At 29.8% G+C, this 23,835-nt stretch overlaps 6 protein-coding genes and 1 long non-coding RNA gene across 12 annotated transcripts in view; 3 read left to right on the top strand and 4 right to left on the bottom strand.

Moving 5' to 3' along the window:
* LOC122526887 (ubiquitin-conjugating enzyme E2 H) overlaps positions 1–1,427 on the bottom strand; it is a 41,514-nt gene extending 40,087 nt beyond the window's left edge. Inside the window, exon 1 of one of the 3 annotated variants that reach the window (XM_043650514.1) lies at positions 757–1,427. In XM_043650514.1, coding sequence (XP_043506449.1) covers positions 757–809 — 53 coding nt within the window. In that variant the 5' untranslated portion in view covers positions 810–1,427. Of the gene's footprint in view, positions 1–220; positions 591–756 lie in introns of those variants that run through there. The other 2 variants (XM_043650513.1, XM_043650515.1) reach the window with 2 other exon arrangements.
* A 1,998-nt stretch (positions 1,428–3,425) lies between these two features.
* On the bottom strand, positions 3,426–6,474 carry LOC122526877 (protein wntless). The gene is made up of 12 exons (XM_043650500.1): positions 6,157–6,474; positions 5,711–5,898; positions 5,534–5,639; positions 5,339–5,463; positions 5,111–5,266; positions 4,850–5,027; positions 4,660–4,787; positions 4,569–4,574; positions 4,326–4,487; positions 4,029–4,256; positions 3,778–3,931; positions 3,426–3,698 (listed from the first exon to the last, which is right to left on the bottom strand). Exons 1-12 carry the CDS (start codon positions 6,260–6,262, stop codon positions 3,598–3,600), a joined length of 1,638 nt encoding a protein of 545 aa, XP_043506435.1. The 5' UTR covers positions 6,263–6,474; the 3' UTR covers positions 3,426–3,597.
* Positions 6,475–6,715: 241 nt separating this feature from the next.
* On the top strand, positions 6,716–11,405 carry LOC122526875 (striatin-interacting protein 1). Its single transcript, XM_043650498.1, has 11 exons — positions 6,716–6,886; positions 7,219–7,335; positions 7,402–7,685; positions 7,778–8,270; positions 8,349–8,556; positions 8,666–8,820; positions 8,890–9,134; positions 9,213–9,440; positions 9,535–9,706; positions 9,775–9,979; positions 10,079–11,405. The coding sequence occupies exons 1-11, from the start codon at positions 6,800–6,802 to the stop codon at positions 10,342–10,344; spliced, it is 2,460 nt and encodes an 819-aa protein (XP_043506433.1). The 5' UTR covers positions 6,716–6,799; the 3' UTR covers positions 10,345–11,405.
* Positions 11,406–11,824: 419 nt separating this feature from the next.
* Positions 11,825–18,493, bottom strand: LOC122526879 (glucose-6-phosphate 1-dehydrogenase). Of its 2 annotated transcripts, none has more exons than XM_043650501.1 (7): positions 18,234–18,493; positions 13,940–14,064; positions 13,353–13,720; positions 12,595–13,193; positions 12,291–12,496; positions 12,044–12,204; positions 11,825–11,976 (listed from the first exon to the last, which is right to left on the bottom strand). In XM_043650501.1, exons 1-7 carry the CDS (start codon positions 18,247–18,249, stop codon positions 11,886–11,888), a joined length of 1,566 nt encoding a protein of 521 aa, XP_043506436.1. In that variant the 5' UTR covers positions 18,250–18,493; the 3' UTR covers positions 11,825–11,885. The 2 variants fall into 2 exon arrangements, with proteins under 2 accessions (XP_043506436.1, XP_043506437.1); XM_043650502.1 differs by lacking the exon at positions 18,234–18,493 and adding an exon at positions 15,512–15,668.
* LOC122526884 lies at positions 13,135–13,396 on the top strand. Its single transcript, XR_006306237.1, has 2 exons — positions 13,135–13,241; positions 13,329–13,396. It is a non-coding gene; the product is annotated as an uncharacterized LOC122526884 (long non-coding RNA).
* Positions 18,494–19,913: 1,420 nt separating the features above from the next.
* On the top strand, positions 19,914–21,310 carry LOC122526882 (coiled-coil-helix-coiled-coil-helix domain-containing protein 1). Of its 3 annotated transcripts, none has more exons than XM_043650508.1 (3): positions 19,914–20,049; positions 20,738–20,870; positions 20,952–21,310. In XM_043650508.1, exons 2-3 carry the CDS (start codon positions 20,741–20,743, stop codon positions 21,182–21,184), a joined length of 363 nt encoding a protein of 120 aa, XP_043506443.1. In that variant the 5' UTR covers positions 19,914–20,049; positions 20,738–20,740; the 3' UTR covers positions 21,185–21,310. The 3 variants fall into 3 exon arrangements, with proteins under 3 accessions (XP_043506443.1, XP_043506445.1, XP_043506444.1); XM_043650510.1 differs by lacking the exon at positions 19,914–20,049 and adding an exon at positions 20,225–20,369; XM_043650509.1 differs by lacking the exon at positions 19,914–20,049 and adding an exon at positions 20,377–20,588.
* Positions 21,244–23,491, bottom strand: LOC122526880. Its single transcript, XM_043650503.1, has 7 exons — positions 22,821–23,491; positions 22,555–22,741; positions 22,345–22,473; positions 22,093–22,278; positions 21,757–22,021; positions 21,480–21,660; positions 21,244–21,398 (listed from the first exon to the last, which is right to left on the bottom strand). The coding sequence occupies exons 1-7, from the start codon at positions 22,945–22,947 to the stop codon at positions 21,322–21,324; spliced, it is 1,152 nt and encodes a 383-aa protein (XP_043506438.1). The 5' UTR covers positions 22,948–23,491; the 3' UTR covers positions 21,244–21,321.
* Positions 23,492–23,835: the final 344 nt, after the last annotated feature.

Here is a 23,835-nt window from a genome sequence, read left to right as displayed (position 1 = left end):
ATTGTATACGTACGCCGTTCTTTGACGCGCGACTTTAAATATTTACATTCGCCAAGGAATGTATAAATATAAAAGGCAATCGAAATACGAGTCTCGTCGCTCGAGTCAACCGGTCTCAGGATCAAAAACTTCGTTTGAAGCAGTGAGATCCGTTGTGCGGGACAGGACGAAAAGAAACAGAGGAATAGGGGAAAAAAACAGAAAAAAAATGAAATCTAACCTTTAAACTCCCTACAACCGTACAGCATACACTTATCGTGCGTTAAACGAACAAGATAAAGCTGCGCACACACGTAGTACGTAGGGACGTGTAGTCAGCTGGTTAAAAACAGCTGTGTCCCGTCATCGACGAAACGAGGAATTAAATATCCCTCATCGTCTCTCTCGTGATACACCATTGACATTGCACCGCGTTGTTTCTCGTCGACCTATAAACTGCTCATACCTGATAAACAACCGATCTCGCGGTAACATGCACATGCATACTGCGTAGGTTCTTGCATTCGCAACCCATGTGCAGGCCTCTCTTGTACACGATTGCAAGCACGTGTGATAGAGCGAAAGAGAAAGAAAGAACGAGAACAAGAGAGTGGGAACAGACGTAGGGAGGGGGAGGGGAAGGAATGAAGGGGAAAGAAGAGAGAGAGAGAGAGACAAGGAGGGAAAGAGGTGGGGATGAAAAGAAAAAGAAGGAGGAGAACGAAGACAGAGATACAAATAGCAAGTAGGAGAAATAAAAATGAATTTCAAGGATACAATTTGAGAACGTCCGTATCCATACGTCGTTTTCCAGCGCTGGGGGACGACATATTTATCGTCTATTAACGTAGCACAGAGCCCTTCAGCAGCAAGTCCTTGAATCAGCTGAGCCCGATTGTCGTTTAGGAAGGGCCTCTGACTGCTACGGATTATTCACCACAGCAGAAGCCACGAAACGAATATTGGTCTGTTTCGCCACTGTGATATGACACACTCTCTCTATTTTCCTCTCGTACAGTTATTCAGCACCGAGAAAAAAAAACAAAGACACGCGCGCGTGATGGTCGTTAATCAGACGTTGGATGTTCGGACGCTCGCCACTAAGGAAAACGACACGAGACAAATTCCGCGACGTCAGCGTTTAATGATGTTTCCTACGGATAAGCGAACGCACGATCCCTTGAACAGCAGCGATATACAAAAGGTCTTCCTCTTTGTCCGTCCGGACCAAGTCAAAATCCTTGGGCTAGAGAATCATTTCACTATCACCCACAACGACCCGTTTCGATGACTCGTTACTCGTCGACACGTTCCTCGCGCACACAGAAAACAATTCTTTCCCCTAAACCTCCTCCGCCTCCACCACTACGAAACGCCTGTTCTCGTGCACCCCACTGTCAACTCACGGACTTCACTGCATCTGATTCCGTTTCTGCACTGCTCTCTTGCTTGCTGCTACCTCTGTCTCGCGTTGTGCCAGTGAATGCGCGCGCACAATACAAAATCCCTGCTATGATCCACGAATCACCGCTGGTTCTTTCGGTCAACCAATATCACTAGAATTAGACCGAATACTATATAAACTGCCTAATATTACCTGTTTTTTGTTTTTGTTTCTCTGACAAATTGTGAAATTCAAATTCCATGGCCAATGGATAATTGCATTAAAAATATTTAAAAAAGAAATCTTAAGTTCCAAAGAGAATATGTTTCATTGCTTATTTATATTTTATTGCTCGGTATTTTCTTCAATTATTTTGTTGCAGATATATTTATATTAAACTAATATTAAACTAATATTATATTCTCTAAATAAAATGATTACAATATACAATAAATAACCATTTACATAATAAATTGTTCACGATATGTAAGGCATTTATGATACAATTGAAATAAATAGAAAATGACATGGATAAAATTAAACATGAAAATAATTTAAATTTAATTGGAAAAGTAAGCAAATAGTGATTGAAAAAATCACTAGCTCTTGGTAACACTGTGAAATAGTGTACATTAATATGCTGGAATTTGAATTTAAATATATTATGAGACTGTATGCTATTTGTATGTGCAAATGATAAAATATGAGCAAATACAAAATATTTATAAATATCATGTAAATACCTTTTTTAACCAATAATAAAAGAATCCAGTATCTGTTAAATTTTAAAAATCTTGGCATTTGAAGTTAACCATTCACACACATGTTACGATAAATTAAATAAGCGCACACACTGATGAAATTATGACGAAAAAATTCAATTACACGACAATTACTCTTGTAAACAAATAAATTGTGGGAACGGTTGAAAAGAAATTGAATTGTTCGGTAAGTCGAATGTCGCACAATTCGCGTTTTATCCGGACATTTAATAACATTGAAACAAAAGACACACCTATAATGAAAAAATTAACATATATACATACATATATCGCACAATGTGATGTTATCATAATGTTTAGTAATTCCATAAAGTTATTCTAACAAATTGATTTATTTAAAAAATGTATAAAAATTGCGAATATAAAATTTTGTTTAATATACAACAGAAAAATTATTGAACTTTTCAAAAATGTTTGTACCAAAATCTAATAATAAAAATAGATACACAGAAATTTGAGTTCCTTAAAATACTAATAGGTTACTACATTTTAGTTACTTCATACTCTTAAAATTATTTCAAAAATATGATGATTAATGGTATACAAAATTTGTTCGAGATTATTGTTCATTAATACGTTTCGTTTAATACATCGAAGATACAGAAAATACTAATTCTGCTGCATCAAATATAAGTACTCTATATAAATAACTATGTGCACTAAATTCATTCTACTAAATTGCAAATGTGTATAAATTTATTGCACCCCTTTTCTGTTCAGATCTACTTTGCATGCATACATTTTAATCTCTAATAATTATATCAGTAATGCATCGGAGTTAGTAAAAATTTGTAAGAAATATATATAATATTAAAAATTTGTCAAGGAACTTAATACTGCCAAATGTAGACTAAGTCTTTTTGCATAATAATAATGCAAAATAATATTGAGATACCCGTGTTCAATATTATATAGCTACCATTAAAATGCACGTTTACAAATGTTAAATATATAATAGATAAATGCCCAATATTGATATGTTGTATAAAACGACGGAATAGATTATTGATTGTTAAAGAAAATAGGTATTGTGGATTATTTAGTGCATTAAAGACTATTACTGTAAGTAATACAGAAATGGAATGTTATATAACGTAACAATACCTATACAATATTCTAGCATAATCGCGTACAGAGACGGACGTAATGAAGAAAAAAGAGTCCCTACTTATTTCGCTTAGAGATACTTATTAAGTAAATCGTTAAGTGTATAAAATATTAAGAAAACGTATCATAGAAAAAGTAAAGCATAAAAAATATTTTTCTTAATAAATAATTAATTTTGGCATCAAAAGATTACTTGTATTATCAGTCCTTGCATTCTCTATAAATATCAGAAATCCTTAATTCCTTAAGTAATTTATAGCTTTCCAAGGCTATGTTTAAGTACAAAATTGTGTTGACTGGTCAATTGTGTTCACTGCTCTATTTTGTATAAAAAATGTGTACTACTTATTCTACTGCTGCTTTTCGTGCGAATGCTGTCAAAGATAACATTTCGTTAGGATCAGTAGATAAACGTGAAAATTCAATTTCTTCGCTAATACTATTTTCTGAAACAGAATTAAATTCATACCACAAATTAAGAATACAATATAATTAATAAAGAAATATAGAAATAAATATAGTTACCGGATGGTTCAATAGGCCACTGTTTGTGCGATGGTGCGTATAAACACAATAATGCTATGATGTAAATATTCCACATTCCGTATACACCAGTGAAAAATGCTGATGTCATTTCCAAATGTAATTCTTCATCCCATTTCCATTGCCCTTCCGCGACCTACATATATCATGCGTATTATACAGTTCTTTATTTCATTAATTTACTTTTTCTTTAACATCTCACTATACTTTAAGCATAATATTTAAATAAATACCTGACCAAGAATAAATCCAACGACTGTTAAAGATGCACATAAAAGTGTAGCGATCATCAAAAATTTGAATCGATATATCACACCTTCATAGTGTAAACGTCGTGCCGAGCTCATACTAGGTAATGCAGCTCGTTTTGCACTAATATTCATAAATACTTTCCAGATCATATAAGCCAAAAATATTAAATACACGCCAGCAGATACTCCGGCCAAAATTATAAACGATAACTAATTCATTGTAAGTTAAAGAACAAATTATTTGAATGTAAAAAGAAGTTTTTTAATGCGAAAGGATACAGCAAATTTAGTCCCAAGATCTGTAACCCAAATTGAATAGAATGGATTTCGTAATTGGACTCCACGTTCACACATATCAAATACAAATAATGATAGGCATCCAATTCCTACTGCAGAAAGGTGACGCCAGTAACATTTTAGAGAATTTCTCTGTTCACCTTCCTAATTAATTAAGAAGCAATAAAAAATTATATTTTCGTGATAAAAATGCAATCATATACAAAAACTTATAACTAAACTTACCTGTATCTGTGATAAAAGATGATGTAAAAACCAAAAAAATTCATTAGTACATAAAAATCAAATTATTTTCATATATATTTGATATTTTTACCATAAGATGTTCTCCAGCAAACACAAGCCAAAAAGATAAAAGAATTGCATAGAACACTCCTTGTCTAATATCACCCAATAGAAGCATAAATGGCATATCATAAGCAAGTGTTAAATATTCCAGAGGCACTAAAAGAATTATATTCAAACATAAATAATTAATTCTTGCATAGTAAAATTATATAACTTACAATTTAAAAATAATAGAGCTATGCCCAATGCTAAAAGTAAATATTCTAAAAGAGCTGGTGATCTGGAAAGCATGTGTACTCTCCTCCAGTACCAAATAAGGACACACAGGACAATTGGAAAATAAATAGTTTTTAAACTGACCCATACTTTTGTAAATCCACCATTTTGATTGATAGCCTAAAACATAGAAATATTAAGTTTTAATACTTGCGAGAATCTTATGCGAAGTAAAATTAAATTTTTAAATGCTATATATTTACTGTGAGCCATAAATCAGTTATGTGTCCCAAACCCTGATTAATGTTTCTATCAGTGTCAGCAGGAAGACGAATGTTTAGAAGATAATAATCATGAAATAGAGATCCAAGTTCAAATAATGGTACCACACTACAATTATAATTATACTGTTCCATTGCCTATGCAAAATAACTTGATGTGAATAAATGTATATTTGCATTAATCAATGCAATTATTATAACTGTATTTACATCATCAATGCTACAATCCAGAATTCTTTCTACTACAGAGGCTGCATATGGTTTCCAAGCATCATCCGGATCTCCTTTGTTTCTGTAAGCAAGTCTTGCATCCAATGTTATCTTAGTCCTAGGAGCTATAAAAAAATAACAGTTAATATACATAATTGATGTTTATTTATAAATATATATTTTTTTATGAATCACCAATTTCTATCTGACTGTGATAAACAATATCCACTTGCAAAACACCTATCAAATTTTGTTGCCATCTAGAATAATCAAGTTGCATGCTATTTCGAGGTACAGGCATCTGTAAAACAAATGATAAATTATCAGATTTCTGGATATAATTTTTGACATAACATAATTTTAAAAACTTACCTGAAATGTGTAAACAACTTGATATGCCTGATGATGACTGTCAAAACTAAATCGATTCATATCAACAGAATTACATTTCCCTTTTCCTCTTGAATAAAACCATTTGTTTCCTCCTGGTTCAGAGCCATTTATACGAATATCCTTACAAGGTGTACCAAGTATATTTTGACTGCTAGCTGGAGTTGGAGCTAAAATGTCATACATACAATCTAATAGAATTATAAATAGTTATTTACAATGATAAATTTCACTAATTGAAATAATTGAACTGATTAATTTTATTCCATAAAATTTTACAAATAGATCAATTTTTTTAAATTTTTCATAATTTTAAATTTTTAAAAATAAATACACAACCATTTAATCTTTTAATGTATTTAAAATAAAGATTGGAACACTTTAACTGTAGAAAACAATTTTAAAATATTTGACATTTCTTCACTTACCAATAAGCCCGCCTATTAAAAAACAAACTATTTGTGCGATAACAAGTAATATTACAAGTACCAAGAGCTTTCTACCGCTTAAGTTTTCTATGATTGTCCCTTGCATTTTCTTTTTTTTTTTTTTTTTTTAATACAATTATATACCGTGCTCGTTTGTAATATTGCCTGTTCAAAGTGTAAAGTCACTAAAAGAGACGCTCAAGCAGACGCGTTTATCCAGAAAGTGTGTGAAGAGCAGTTTAACGTGCTTTTCGAGTAGCTTCTCTTTTCAAAATGGAAGCTATGACATACCAATATTTATAGAAATTCTTGCGAAAATCTCTAAAAAGATCCTACGGACCAATCATCTTATATTCAATGTTGCCAACGATCATTTAATAGATTTGCAAAGTATAGGAATATTGGCCATAGACTTCAGAGTTCTCGTTAATAAAATTTCGAATATATTCAAATTAAATATTGAATATCATCGAATACAATATAGCTAATCGATTTTTTCCTTTTTTTATTGTTTAAAAAATCGATATTTTTAAAACCCTTTGATCGAACATTCGCAGACGATTCGAGTAGTCGAAAGAAAATATCGATTCATAAATTAAGTCTGAGATGCATTGCATACTGCATCTCCAATCACTATTAGAAAATGCGTGACGTAGCGATGGATGCGAATGGGAATGGGAAGCGTGATCTTCCCCGAATAGTTCTACAGCAACAAATTATGAGCACCGAAGTGAGTAAATGCTTTGTCAACTAAGTGCGAAAATCCTGCCAAAAATACGTAACGGTCATCGGCGTGGATCAAGTCGTCTCTAACCTTTTTGACAAAAGCATATACTACTGTTTAATGTGGATTGTCACAATCTGTTTATCAAATCAAAAAACGATACGTGAATAACATCTCATATCCTTTTCTGAATAATAATCGTTGAAATTAACATACATAAAATGGTATATACAATACTTATAACTGATACTTTATCGAAATAAAAAAAAAAAATAAGAGAATGCTAACACTGTGATAGTAACATTTGCATGTCCTCTCTCTTTTGTTTCTGTGTTCAGGAAACATCTAAATCTACAGATTTGGACTTCGTTTATGACGATGCGGATAAGCATGCCAATGAAATTGCTGAATTATACAGCTATTCAGAACAATCTGAATTACATGTTAACCTAACAGTGAGTATAAGCATCTCTGTAATAGTCTACGAAATATTAATACAACATGAACATGTTCATATCCAGGCATTTGAAGAGCAAATGGAATTGTACAAATTGAGACCTTGGTGGCAAAATTTATCAGAGGCGCAACAGAAATCTGTAATTTACAAACTATTAGATCAGTTAGAAGTTTCTAACAAACAATTGAGAATGAAGGCAGCAAGGTGCATTTTGTATTTGGCTCAAGGTTGTTGGGCTGAAGTACAATCTGACGAAGAGCAACGTGAATGGACCAGAACAAACGTTATGTTATTATATGAAGCTGGAATTTTCCCAGCATTTGTTGAACTTCTTAATATTGAAATTACGTATGTTGATTTTTTTCTTATACAACTTTATTTTATATATCAATTATGATTCTTAATAATTATTTCTTATATATTATTACTTATATTCTTAGGAATAGTAGAAGAGCTGCTTCTGCAATGAGAAAAATATCTGTTAGTCTTGATGATTCCACTGATTTAAGAGTCATTTTGTCTGTTTTATATATTATAACAGAAGTGATGAGGGAAGAAATGAAAAATTTAGAGCACAGTATTTATAAGAATAATGTTGAATCTTTCAAAGAAGATTTAATAAATCCATATGGTGAAGAGTTACTTATAGTTAAACTTCTTGGCATGGTAACATACTTTTGCAGTGGAGCAGCCCCACATTTTCCAATGAAAAAGGTTCTTTTATTGCTGTGGAAATTAATTTTGGTATCGCTGGGTGGTATTGATACACTAAGAGAATTAAAAAAGCAGTATCGTGAAGAGGCTGGTCTTGATACGCAACAAGAAGACACTTTAGAAGTTGCTAGGACTATGAGAGCTAGCTCTCCTCCTATCAGTGCAGCAGATTTAATTGAAACACAAAATCAGAAAAAGAATCACAGATCTTATCGACGAGTATGTTACATTTTTGTGTAAAACATACAAAACTATATTTGAAATTTCTAATTATTATTTGACAATTCATGCTTTCAGTTCCTAATGAAACAAAGTTCACTAGATGAACCAGGTTTAGGAATGGAATATGAAGGTGCAGAAATGGGAAACAATACTACAAATAACGAAGGTGATGATAATGTATTTATGAATCAAGCTGTTTTGACCCAGCTGCGAACTTACTGTCAAAATGAAAACAATCAACCTCAAATAAGACCCGATACTCCACAACTTACTAAGGGGAAAAGTAATATTTTTATTAATACATTTCAGTTTTGAAAAGTGAGAAAGAATGAAAGAGAAGTTACTAATTGAAAATATAACGTATTATTTATTGAAAGCAATTTATTTTTTAGGTTTACCATGGACACCAAAGGTAAGACAAAAGGATGTCGACGCTTTTCTTGAGGTGTCAAGATTAAAATTTGTTGGTTACAACTTAGAGGGGGATAGACAAAGTTTGGCAGGTTTACCACAACCAATACTCGAAGGTGTTAATACTCTTAAGAGAGTAAGTAAAACTATTGTACATCTTATATTTAAAAATTTAAATAAGTAAAATATGTGTGTTTATTTTCAGCATATGTATACGTCTTTAGCCGAAATCCAAATTCAAAAAGAGGAACAAATGCTCAGAAATCCTATAAGCACTCCAAGGTTTCCAATTCGTCAAACACCAACAGAAATTGTATATCATGCTATATTACCATTTGTACCACAATATATGATTGCATTATTAAAGATTTTATTAGCTGCTGCACCCACTAGTAAAGCTAAAACGGATAGTACCAATATTATGGCTGATGTTTTACCAGGACAAATGCCGTAAGTTTATAAATTTACATAAATAATATATACTTTAAAGTCCTTTTTTAATACATAAAATATTTGTATGTTTCACAGCATGACTGTTTTTCAGTCAATGAAACTTGGTATCGATGTAAGCAGGCATAAAGAAATCATTGTTAAAGCAGTATCTGCTATATTACTTCTTCTGTTGAAACATTTTAAACTAAATCACATATACCAGTTCGAATTCATGTCGCAACATTTAGTATTTGCTAATTGCATACCACTTGTTTTAAAGTTTTTAAATCAGAATATTCTAGCATATATTGAGACCAAAAATGTGTAAGTTTTATTTGCAAAATCATATATATACATATATATATATAAATCAAAAATTAATGAAAATGTATCTTATAAATATACTTTTGTTTTACAGTATTCCTATATTGGATTTTCCTATGTGTGTTATTGGAGAACAGACAGATGTGGCTCTAGATAACCTCGAAATAGGAGATAATCTACCATATTCATGGAGAAACGTTTTTTCTTGCATCAATTTATTACGTATTCTTAACAAACTTACAAAATGGAAACATAGTAGAATTATGGTATATACTATTTTTAATTATTATATTTATTTCTTTACTATGAATGTTTTAACTTTATCCATCTACAGATGTTAGTCGTATTTAAATCGGCACCCATATTGAAACGTACATTAAAAGTCAGACACGCAATGATGCAATTATATGTCTTAAAATTACTAAAAATGCAAACTAGGTACTTAGGACGACAATGGCGGAAAACTAATATGAAAACCATCAGTGCAATATATGCAAAAGTTAGACATCGTTTAAATGATGATTGGGCTTATGGCAATGGTAATGTATCCTATAAAGTTTTTTGATACTTCTTATGCAATGTAGAATTTATTTTTTTAGAAACAAAGTACAAATAATTTCACTTTTTTTTATTATTAGATCTAGAAGCGCGACCTTGGGATTTTCAAGTTGATGAGTGTGTATTACGTTCTTGTGTTGATCGATTTAATAACTTACGATATACTAATATTCCTAAAGATAAAGATATGGAACCTGTTGATAACTCTGTTACGTCAGTACTCGGAGTAAATGTGGAATTAAGCGATGAATTTAAACAACATTATGAATTATGGTTACAACAAGAAGTATTTCAAAGAAGTATTAATTGGGATGAATTATTGGATCCTGAAGCGTGTGAGATTTAAATTTTTAATAAGTGTAATATAATATATATATATATATATATATTAAAATCGTATTTTCATCAACTCATAGACCTGGATCAAACTTTGACGTTTTTATAAATTATATACTATTGTGAAGTGTTCAAAAAAAAAAAAAAAACATTGCCATATCGATGCATTGGAAATTAAATTCATATTTGTTTTGTTACATTGATCAGTGAATGGTCCTAATCTGATGAATGTTTAAGACAAAAGACTAGTGACTTTTTAAAGATGGTTTACGAGATAATGTGTAATATTTTTACATTTGTTTGTGTGTATTTAATTTGTTCAATGTGCATTGCTTACAGCAATATTTTATTATTACTATTATAGTTGTAAGAGAATATATATATAATCAAGAAGAACTAGGATAACTTTATTCAAATATATGGTTCATACTGTTCGCATTCATGTTATCTAAGTTTCTGTAAATTAATTTTTAATGATGTAACTACGAATCGTACACCAACTGGTACTTCCCATATTTTATATAATTTTTATATGTACTCTATTTCATTGACTCACCATTGTATAATGGTAATAATTATCATGACACAGTTTACAACTGTATTTACAGACATATGAATGTTAACATGTATAATTATTAATTTAATTTAAACTGGTTTTCTTAAAAATTTGTTAATTTTATAAATTAAATGTTTTGTTCATTATTAAATGTGGCAGTAATGCGCGTTTGACCTGTGTGTTGCGTATAGATCTTTATACGAGAGACAGAGAGAGAAAGAAAGAGCTGAGTAGCAAAATCAATTGTATATAAATTCATGATACAAAAATCTATAGAGCACTCCTATAGTGCTTCCATAGTATTATTTCATTTAATAGATGAATATTTAAAGTGTAGATTATATAAATAATAGACTGAATATTCAACTTTCTCTTATTTATTTATTGTAATGTATATTTAAATAATTTTTGCGCAAAGTACCACATAACTTATGTTATCTTATTTACTGTACAGGATCTTTTATGTCATTGACGTTATATTTAAATCATCAAAAGTAAATAAAATTATGATCTACATATAAGTTGTAATTTTTAAATCGGAAAAGTTTTTAAAAAATTATCTATAAATTGCATTTGTTATATAAGGATATATGTATAATATATATGGATATAAAATATTTTGTATCTACTATAAATTGTTCCCTGGAATGATATATGTTTAAAAAGGACAGTCACATTTTATTTAGATATTACTTTTCATGTGCATATTTACCATATGTCCAAAGCTTATTTCAATTCGTATATTATCTGTACACACTTTAACTAGTAAAACATATTTTACACTTAAAAAATGTTTCGAAAAATAAATGAATTCAATTTCTTAATAAATTAAATATACGAATTAGTTGGAATGTGTGTATAAAATTTCAGAACATCACGTTATACATTTTGATGTATAATATATAGAATGATCACAGATGATGATTTGCAGTACAATTTTTTGCGATCTATAGTATATATGTACATTTTACATTTTCAAATCATAAAAATTTTATTTATGGTTTCACCCATTTGTACGAACCATAATAGAGGAAGTTATTTGTCTTTGCCAGTTCGTCCGCTTCTTTAGGTCCTCGTGAACCATATCTAAATTTGAAGCAAATGATTTTAGAATAGTAAAAAATATTTTTACTTAACGTAGAACGTAACTTACTTATACGGAATTGGTTTAATTTTTTCCTTTTCTATTCGATGAAGCAGAGGCGTGAAAATTCTCCATGCTTCCGAAAGTTCATCATTGCGTACAAAATGCATTTGCGAGCCACAGAATACGTCCAATATCAGTCGTTCATACGCGTCCGGAAGTTTCAGATGCTATGTTATATATACGTATTAATAGAAACATTTCTAAAGTTCAAACGAACTCATGAATACAATGAATAGAGGATTCTTGAATTTACCTTGTACCTATAACCATATGTAAGATCTAACTCTGTTTCCTCCATATCGAATGTAATACCAGGCGATTTTGTCATCATTTTAATGTACAACGCTTCGCCTGGTTGTACCCTAATTACCAATTCATTCCTCTTTGCTTTTCCATCGAATATATCACCAGGCACGTCCTGATATTGTATTCTAACTTCTGCTTTTCGTTCATTTAACGCTAATTATAAATATTCCACATTAATAAAACTGACCATATATTAAGAGGTCAGTCATTTTTCAAATTATACTCTTATTAATACTCTTACAATACATTACCTTTCCCACATTTAAGAATAAATGGAACCCCGTCCCATCGTTCGTTATTAATTCTTAATACAGCGAAAGCAAACGTGGGAGTATTAGAACCAGCTGGTACAGTAGGATCATCCAAATAGCCAAGTTGAGCATCAGGATCATTGGACTCAATGTTACCAATGTACTGACCTAGCACAACATCCTCCAACATCAAAGGCTTTATGCACTTCAACACTTTCACTTTCTCGTCTCGGATATCATCCGGATGGCAAGACGCGGGCTTTTCCATCGCAACCAACGATAAAATTTGCAACAGATGATTCTGCATGACATCTCTAATGATACCAAATTCATCGAAATAGCCGCCTCTCCCTTGGGTACCAAACGGTTCTTTAAACGTAATTTGCACCGAAGCTATATTGTCTCTGTTCCAGGTTGGACTGAATATACGATTACCAAATCGCAGGGTCATCAGATTCTGAACCATCTCTTTGCCCAGATAATGATCGATACGGTAAATTTGATCTTCTCCAAATAACGACGCTAAATGGTCGGATAACTGTTGCGATGTAATTGCATCACGGCCAAATGGTTTCTCTATAATCACTCTGGTCCATCCTCTTTACGAAAAAGGAAACAAAAATATGTATGACGACAATGTTTAATATGTATTTTAACCCGAGATTACCCATCTGGGGGTTTAGCGCAGGTACATCCCGGCGACTAGATCCCCACGTGGGTAATCCCAGGTTAAGGTAATTAGGAAGTGTACAACTTACTTGTTACCCATACAAACGTTCCTAATATGTACGGTTACGCTTTCGAAAACAGTCGGCGGCAAGGCCAGGTAAAATAATCTGTGAGCGATTTGGTAATTTCGCTCGTATTTCCTCAGTTCATTGTTCAGCACTTCGAATCCATTCTGCGAGTCGTACATACCAGAGACATAGTGATTCAATTTCCAAAACTCCTCATATTTTTCTTGCTCATCTGGTTTCACTTTCATATACGGATGACATTTTTCTCTTAATTGAGACACGGTCATATTCGTGCGCGCGTAACCGAAGAATGTAGTGGTTTTTGGTAAAAGATTGTCTCTGAACAACCACCATAGCGTTGGGTAGATTTTCTTTTTCGCTAAATCACCCTAAATTTCGCATATTTTGTTCATTATTATTATTTTTTTTTTTTTTAATCTATGTCTTGTATTATTTTGTATTGTTTTTATATATGTGTGTAGTTTTTAATTTTTTTATGCAAAGAACATAAACGCTTTAGTTTTACACTTATAATTATCGATTAATATTTTCGAAAAATTATTGCTCAAATCATTATTTTTATATTTGAAAGGAAATATTACACTTACAGAAGCTCCGAGCGTAACAAACACGTGGGGGTACAATCCGTCAAAATGAGTACCTTCGAGATGATCCATTTCATCCGACTTCAGCGACTGCCTGATGAAACACAGGCTTTCTTCCGTGGATGTTTCTTCAATAAAAAAGACAAAGACTTGAATTACTGATAAATTAGCTTAAAAATAACTGGCAATATTGTCAGGCTAGTATACGTGAAAATTGATTTGAACTCTCTGCACTTTGTGTGTATTTTTAGTAAAAATGACATACGTAATTGAACGCGTCCATTTCCATGTTAAATATCTAGCGAAATCTTCAATCACATTTCAAAAAGGAAGACAAACGTGATTCAAAAAATAAGATAAACATGATAAATGTAGTACGAATGCTATTGTATTAAGAATATTATAATATAAAAATCAATGATAGGAAGATATTGAAAGGCTCCATAAAAGCTTCTAAAGTCATTTATATTTCTTTTGTAGAGAAATTGAAGTCGTCATGAGTTCAAAGAGCGTAACTAATTACACGCATGGATATATCGATAAAATCAGGAAAATAAGGAATTTGAATTACAAAGTTTTTTTTTCATTGAAGTTAAAAATGTTGACATATTATTCTTTTCTTTTGCAAGTTAGAGACTTAGAGATTTTTTTACTTCTTTAAATGCAGATTTAATTGCATAGTTTTATTAATTGAATTTTTATCTAATAAAATAAAAAATTATGCGACAGTTTATAAGATTATAATATCGATAAATATGTAAACTATACATTTGTAGTATTAATTATGTAACAATTTAATGATAACATGAAAAATATAACAAAATATATAGGAAAAAATCTAATTAATTTTTCTATTTTATATTTTATTTTTCGATCGTATATTAGAATAAGAACGAAGAAATATTGTTACTAATTAAACTTAATATTTTACGTATTAAGTATATTACTTAGTATCATTGAATATGCAAAATGCCGGTGTATATTATTCAAACTAAGTTCCACAAATCTTATATAACGACAAATCTGATCATTAAACTTTTTTTTAATCTAGCATAGCATAAAAATAAGTACAGAAGAATAGAAGTAAATTCAAAAATAAGAAAAAAAGAAAAGTTTGATAATATAATTGTAATATTGTATATAATTTTCAAACTGCATGAATAACAAATAAATTATACTCTGTGTAACGTAAGTATACCGAAGTTCAAGGACTTCAACTCGAGGCATAATTTTATTTGCAATTACAATTTTATACACTATTAAAAAACAACTTATTTTATTGAAAAATAAATCGTTATTGATTAACAACAGCCTTGAGATTTGACAAATTAAGCTGAAAAAATTCAATTCTCTAAAAATAAGAATTTTTTTGCAATTAATATTTTCTTAATAAATTTCTTACAACCACATCGATCGAAGACACTTCAATTCAATTTCTTTTCTTATCACTTATCTATACTCAATACATAACATTCTTTTCTATAAACATTTCATATACAGCTTTTAAAAATTGCAACGATGACAGAAATATACATGAAAGAAAATAATCCTCATAAGCACTTTGATAAAACTTACTCATCATTGCGAAGAAATATTTCCTAATGAAGTTTATCGTAAATCACAGTTTTTTTTGAAAAAGTAATCTGAACAGAACGTCCAAAGTCTTCACACCGATCGCGACAACTGTTTGACTCGAACTAATCGTCACGATAGCCGCTGTGACTATTTTGCAGCTTCAGGAAGACTAGGTTGTTTCGAAATACCTGGATGACGCCAGGTATATTGGATGAGGATATTTGCAAATTGAACTCCATAAAAATAATTTTCATTCCTTTTCCCATTGCTTCCTTTTCACCGTTATATTTTATGTGCAATTGTACCTTAACAATTATATCATGCTAATATAAATAATCAGAAAATAAACTTTTATTTATAATATTCAGTGTTTTACGATACTTCGTAAAAATAAAAATAATGACGAAAATCATTATTGTACTGTGATTAATTTTATATTACTTTTTTGTAAGTGAATATTTGTTTCGTTTTTATCATTATTTTCTTTAAATCGTGAATTTATTTGAAAAGTCTTTTATGCGTGACGATATTGCAAATACACATAACAAAACATTTATTTTTTATCTGTCCTCACATATAATAGTAATAGATAACTACAAATATAACTCATAATCAAATTGCAACACATATATTATCGTTGTATTACGTAACTACTGTATTACTATTTTTTTTGTTAAAAAAATAAATTTTTATTTCTTTCTACTCAGTGAGTAAACTAAATTTTTAATTCTTTTTATTCAACTCGTTTATTCCATTCAATGTTATCAGCATATATATGTATGAGTAAATAAATTGATCACGTAGTTTTATTTGCGTTTAATAATAACTGCTAAATTTTTAATCACTTTAGTTTTAATATATACAACTATGAAGTTGCAATAATAATCACGAAAATATGAATTGAATTAAAATTAGCAAGGAACACTTGTTATTATTTATTTGTTATCTACGACGATGAGTAAGAGATACGGAAATATATTGGCTTGATGATCAAGAACAGAATAATGAAACTAATTATCAAACTAATTATTCATCATTAAATATCTAAATATTTTTCATCAATAACAAGACGCATTAAATAAATACGTTCCTATATGATGTTCATCGTGATTAATTTTTCAATTAATCTTTATTTTACTTTATTTTACTTTATTTTTACTTTACTTTATATTTACTTCTTTAGATAAATCTATGCAAAAAATATTATTAACATCTACAAAGACTAACACGTTTAACGCAGTGACATTGACTTAATGTGTTCCATGTATGTAAGTATTATGCATGCATGTGAACGCACATAAAATGGCCACGTGTGAATCTTATAAGAGCCAATGACTTTGCAACTAGCAAGTGAGTCACATTGTACATGAATCGTTCGACGTTGATCCTTGAATAATATCAAATTTTGATATGTCAATTTGTTAAAGAAAGTATTGCTTTCATAACCAAGATTTACACAGTTGACGTAAGTTTGATAACTATCTAAAGAATCAAAGCAATGATATAAGCTTGATCTTTGATTAATATATTATAACAAATATTGTAGTTTTATTCCATGATTATTTTATGATTAATTTATTTTATAATTATATGAATATAATAATAAAATTTCATTCGTTTCTGCTCTGTAATATTCTTTTCCACCTTTTTTTTATCGTTGCGCTGAATAGCGTTCAACTTTATATCATAATTGACTCGCAGGTTAGGGAAATCACGGTTTCCTACCTAATCTTCGCGATAAACTATAGATAAGCTGCGAAAAATTTTAATTCAACATTGTAGCTTCCTAATTACAATTTTTGTAAACTTCTATGATATAGTATTTGTTTTACTACAGTACTTGTGGTTCAATATTTTTTACGTAAAGAATACTCTACAAACATTTATGCTAATCAAAGTATAATCGAAGCATATCCTGATGAGCTTTTTTCACGCATTTATCAACAGTAACACGTGACACACGAAGTCGCGCGATTCCTAACATGGTGGTTGAATATGTACACAGATATACGTAATTTCATTTTTTTAACTCTCAAATCCCCAATTACTTATTAATCAATCAACTCTTCTAATAATAAATCGAAGAAATTTCTCCAACTCGATTTTTAATGCACAAGTAATTTTATTTTTTAAATTCATTCGTATGATACATGTGTTAGATGACACGAAAAGTGAATGTACATTTGCGATAAGTCGTATTTGATGTAACAATTTTCAATGTTAAACTGATGTTGCAGACCTACTTTTCATTCACAATGACTCGCAAGAGAATGTAAAGTGTAACGTGCCTTAAGAATATAGTTCGTTTTTTTTAATTTATTGCGATAATCGTTTAGTAATAACAAATACATAAATAAAACGATAAAATCACTAATACACTATTTAGAAATAATTTATAAATGGTTTATTCATAAATAAAATTGAGATAAACAAGTTAATATCGCTATCTTTCTTCAGTTATTCATCATATGTTACAAGAGTAAAAATCTATCGTGTGATTCTGTGATGTGAATATACTATTCAAGAAAATAGTGATTTGACAAAAATAACGTATTTGAAACATTATCAATGTAATGAATATCTAGAAAAAGATTTAGTATATTTTCGAAGGTATATATGCAAAGGGAACTGGCTGGAACTGTTTTAACTACATAATAAGTAATGCATAATTTCAATTTGCACCGTATACATATATATATATATAAATGAGTGAAAAACTTACTTCTTATTTTCTCCATTATAGACACTATTTTGAGAAATTGAATTTAATTAGCTAATTAAGAAGGTAAATTTAAAAAAAAGTACTTCGCGTATTTCGTGTATTTTGAAATGATCATACAAGCTTTTCACGAAATTAAGGTTACGCTGGAAATATAATGCAATGGTTTACACATGAACCGATCGACTGGCATTTGAAAATCCTGTTCATGAAGATCGTATTTCTTCGAGATCCCCGCCACCTCTCATTTTGGCCCACCAATCTCGTGCTATTCCTCCATTCTCTTATTCTGTATATACAGCTTATCCCTATACCAAATAGTTAAAGAACATCCGAAATAAACATTTTATCTATTCCTTAATTATTAAATATTATTAAGAGATCTTTGAACATGATTTTTCTTGAGATATGTATGTATTAAATATTATTAACCGAAATACATTTTTTGTATAATATAGTTTTAAAATTAATTTGTAGCAATTACATACAAATAAAATTGTGTGCAATGACACAAGTTATTGTACTATCAACGATTACATTGTCATTGACTAAGGACAGAATAGACATGGCGTGTCTTAAGTTCTGAAATATCGATTTTCAAGAAAATGAGTGTTTACGCCATCTGCCATTTTCTACAACAAACATTTTAAATTTGTGTAAAATGATAATCAAAATCAGATGTACATATAATGGTTAAATAAATTTTTAAAAAAGTTTCCTTGCCTTCTATATATGTCGTAATATTTATTAAGGCTGAAAAATACAAAAGTCAGAAGAATAGAATTAAGGATTACTTTTAAAAATAAATATATATAAACAATAAAAATTATAAGCTACATTATTAGCATTGTATCACTAGTATTGAAATTTAAGATTAAAATAAATAAGAGTGCATATATATAGTTCATAAAAATCAATTAATAAAAATATTGTACGTAAAAATAAATATTTGTACGAGTGTTTCGATCTACTGGCAAGAATTTGCAAACTCTTATAAATCCATTTTAAGGAATAAATAAAGTACAAAAAGAAAGCTGGACATTTAATTCGGTCGATACAATAACAAAAGTTCATGACTTAATTTCTCTGATTAGCATTTTTTGCAAATAAAAATTTATTTAATTTACGAGCTTGTAGGAACACGTAGTGGATAAAGTAGAATCCTACCACGGGTTCTTACATAAATAATTAGACTCGTATGAGTTCTTTGGTAGATATATATTTTGAATTATACAACTTTGGTTTTCTAATCACAGCACTTACACTTAATGTATATGCTTAGAGCCTCGATGGTAGCGAACGAAGACTAAGCAAAAGAAGAAGGGCTTTTCTCTTCGCAACCCGGTTTTATAACCTCGGCTTGCGAAAAGGGGAAAAACTTTTTTCCTGCCTTTTTCCGGCTTTTATTTTTGCTCGGGAAAAGGTGTCGCTGCCTTAATGGAAATGCTGTTTTAATGGAAACGCACCTTTCAACAGAAGGTTCTTGCGGAAGTAACGTGGCGCGGAAGTAGCGGTCGCTACAAGCTTTAAAACACTAGCGACATGTAGCGGTGAAAGAGTGCAACTAATCGCTATCTCTGTCCTTGTAGCACAATATCACTCTCCTTGTCTACCGATGGTTCTGCCATCTGAGCCTTTTTCAGTTTCGACTGAAACTAAAAGAGTAAACAGAAAAAATCCGATAGATGGCAGTGTTTAAGTTATCAGAAAAGGATAGCGAAACAACGTGCGACAAGGAAACATATAATTATAATAAGCAGCACAATAGTGTGCAACAAGGACGAAACGATTAGTCGACTCGTTTCATCGCTAACACGACGTTAGTATTTCCATAAATTGATAAAATTTTCATTTGCAAAAAAAAATTGATTAAGCGAATTAATTTATGACCTTCTGTAATTGCATTTTAATATTAAATCCTTAGCTTCCTTCGTATGTTTCATTTAACCCACAAAATGCTTGTTTAAAGATTTATAAATTCTGCTCAATAGATCGAAACACTACGGAAATAATAATTTTATTTTTCGAAAATTTTATTTCGTATCATTTGATTTTTAACATGCGCACATAAAGATGATACATTTGTAACATGTAACAATAGTTTTAAGGGTGAATTAATCGCTCGGCGAAAATAACTAGGCACGTTCATTTAAAATTTCAAAGAAATTACGTATAAATGAATAATAAACCTTTATTCTGCAATTAACTTAACTATCATAGTGTAGCTATAAATCTCAAAAAATATGATTATTTTTTTGTAAATTGCGAATGTACGATAAATTATTCTTTTAAGAAGTTTCATTTTGATACAGTGTCATCTATTACGAAACGTTTCTTTTTAAATAAACATTATCAAAGGTACATTGTTTCATTTATTGAAATTATTTTTGGAAAATTTCATAATTCTTCAACGAAATGACATTAACAATATTTAGTGAATTTTGTAAATAATTTCATTCAAGATTTCTTAACCTCGTATTTATAATGATTTAATTGTTTGTTTCTAGAAAATGAGGCTAAGTCAGATATTTTTTAAGCAAAATGCAAGAGCCCCTCAACGTCCAGATAAAGTGCCATTTAAAGAAATAATGCCATTAAAACTAAGAAATAGAGTTGCTGGAGGCACAACCAAAACATTGGGTAAAGATTACATCTCATAGTATGATATATAGTCTTTTTTTATAAAACTCAATAATAAATGATATTTCTATATTTTTTCAGAGGGTAAATGTCTATATGAGATGTCATTAGTATTTGCATGTTGGAAAAACAGTAATTTTGAACCTAATAAATGTCACAAAGAGGTGCAAAACTTTTATGGATGTTATAATAGATATGTGAAAGACGCAGCGTTACAAAAGGAATTTAAAAAAGTCACTGTTCCCAGTCCTAATGCTAAGGTTTTTACTAAAGATCAAATTACCTATCTTTTAGAAAAGTATCCGAGTGTATGATGATCTCAAATAGAACATTAGAATATTTTGTAGAAAATATTTTATTATATTTCAATTGTCACTTGTACAAAATTCATTGTTATAATATTTTCATTATTATAATAACTCATCAATATTATTAAATAAAATACTGAAATTTATGAAAAAGCTTCCATACTAGTGTGTTTATTTACCTGTGCCTGTAAACGCTTGATATTTAACCGTGTAGAATAATCTGTATATGAATATAAGCAAAATAACATTAACAATATTGTTTGAAATTTCTATTGTAATTACAAAAGATTGTAATACATACGATGTTTAGTTGAAATAGATGTAACCTTTTGTATGGTATTTAACTGATGTTCAATGCGTTTTAGTGCTTTATAATTTTCTACTTGTTCATCTCTGTAATAAGAGTATGTACAAACCAAGGTAATAGCACAAAAAATGAGAGCTATTTTCCTACACAACCATACTGTATTCACTAAACTGTCCTAGATTAAAAAATAGTAATCTTTTTTACATTTGATATATAGATAATAAAATAACATCATTTAATGACACTTTTATGAATTCGAATCTATCGTTACCTTATTGTCATTAGAATGATACATATTGTTATAATATTGAACTAACATTCGCTCCCCAATAACATTTAAACTTAGAATTGTAAATAGAGTAACTCTGGCATCCATAGTTCTTTTAGAAGAACTAAACAATGCGCACAAGATACAACTGACTGTATAATATATAATGGATTGAAACCAAGAAATTTCTCCAATGATCCAACTTTGAAAAGTACGAAAATATGAAAATATTTGGAGCAACAATTCTCTTTGATCTTTCGCTGATTCTCTACAATAAATAATTTTAAATTACGTTTATGAAAATTTTATATCACACGTAAGAAATTTTAATATTCTTACTTAAAATCTTTAACTAGATTATTAACACTTTCAGAAGAAGACTTCAATACGGAACCAAGCTCTTTTCCATGAGTTAACAGTTTGTTTTGCATTTGCAAACTTTGTTTTTGACTTTCAAGCATGGTTTCTTGTATTTCTGAAGCTTCTAACAATTGTTCTCTCATCCGAGAAGAAACTTGATACAATCTATAATGAAAAAGATGTATATACTTTTTTCAAAACATATTAATGAATAAATATAAAAGAACTTACTGTTTAATAGTATTGTCAGTTTCAGCTTGCCAAGCCTCATAATTCAAATAAAAACACATGTGTGTAGTATGTATGTAAAATTCATTATATACATTAAATGCTCTATCTGACATATTGTTAATGCAATTACTATAAAATCAATGAATATATAATTATTAAATTTAATAAAACTGATATACATATGTATGTTAAAAAATATAAGGAACTTACCGGCGTTGATTTTCTGCATCAATAAGGTGGCAATCATAAGTTTTATGCCCAGAGTCTTTTAAAAAACAATTTGTCAACATCAGAGCAAGAAAAGAATGCTGCTGGTCATTTAATTTATCACAACTAATTTTTATGTTTTTAATAACATTCTGCCAACAACTCCCATGTTGAGATAAAGAAGATTTTGCTATATATAGAAACATTAATTAATTAATTAATTGTAACAACATAAATAAATAAAGTAAATTTTATATACATGTATATACCTTTGATCATTTCATATTGCTTTGCACCTAATTCTTTCAATACTACACTTCCATCAATTGCAAATGAAGAAAAAATGGGAAAAAACAAAAAAATAATCACTTTATATTCTTTTGTTATTTGTAACATTGCGTACGTTTCTCTTTTTAAAATTCATTGTAAATATATTAAGTAGATATACTTAAAAGAACTTCGATGCACATTTGAAAATTTAAATTCATCAGTTGAAGAATGAACAGCATATAGATTTTCTTGTTGCACATATGTTTAAAAAATGAATAAAAATCCACCTTGTAATCTGCAAAATCCTTTTTTAACAATTGCACAATTTCAACTATATATTTTTCACTTCAATTTTCATTAAATTTCGCACAAAAATTGTACGTTAAAGAAAACACGCTTTTTGTATTCGTTGAAGGCGCTAAAATATTAGGGCGCCTTTTCAAATTTGTTGTTTCTTTGAAACTTAACTAAGAAAATTATATATACGTATAAAAAAGTATCATTCTTTTTTAATTCTCTTTTAACATAAATTCATTACGTTTCTGAATTTTCATTTTATGTTGATAACGAATATTTGAATCACAGACAAAATATATGAATAGATCTACACCATGTTCATGTACCTCGTCTGTACTAGCGCATTACACTGTGCTTGATCAACTTCGACCGGTTTACTTAATGTAGTTCCCCAACTCACCGTTATTAAGCGTAGAGTGCGCTAAAATACCAGCAATTTTTTTACTATGTCGGTATTTCAGAGCATGGGACACGAAATCTTATAAGATGCTTGATCTGTTTGTCTCGTCTGTGATTTGAATATACGAATTAGTGGAGTATAGAATTACTCGCATCACTCTTATTGAAAACTACCTGTTTTATAACAACCATAGAATATAGTAATAATAGTTAACTGATCGGGATTTTACTTTGTTAAATGGCTGTCGCTACCCTCGACAATTGATCAAATTAATTTTACCCAACGAATATAAAATAAACAAATACGTAAGATCCTTG

This window comes from Frieseomelitta varia, unplaced genomic scaffold (genome assembly GCF_011392965.1).
Source record: "Frieseomelitta varia isolate USP_RPSP 00005682 unplaced genomic scaffold, Fvar_1.2 scaffold_201, whole genome shotgun sequence".
Taxonomy (NCBI): Eukaryota; Metazoa; Arthropoda; class Insecta; order Hymenoptera; family Apidae; genus Frieseomelitta; species Frieseomelitta varia.
The sequence above is the reverse complement of the archived record's forward strand: the minus strand, read 5'-3'. Positions and strand labels throughout refer to the sequence as shown.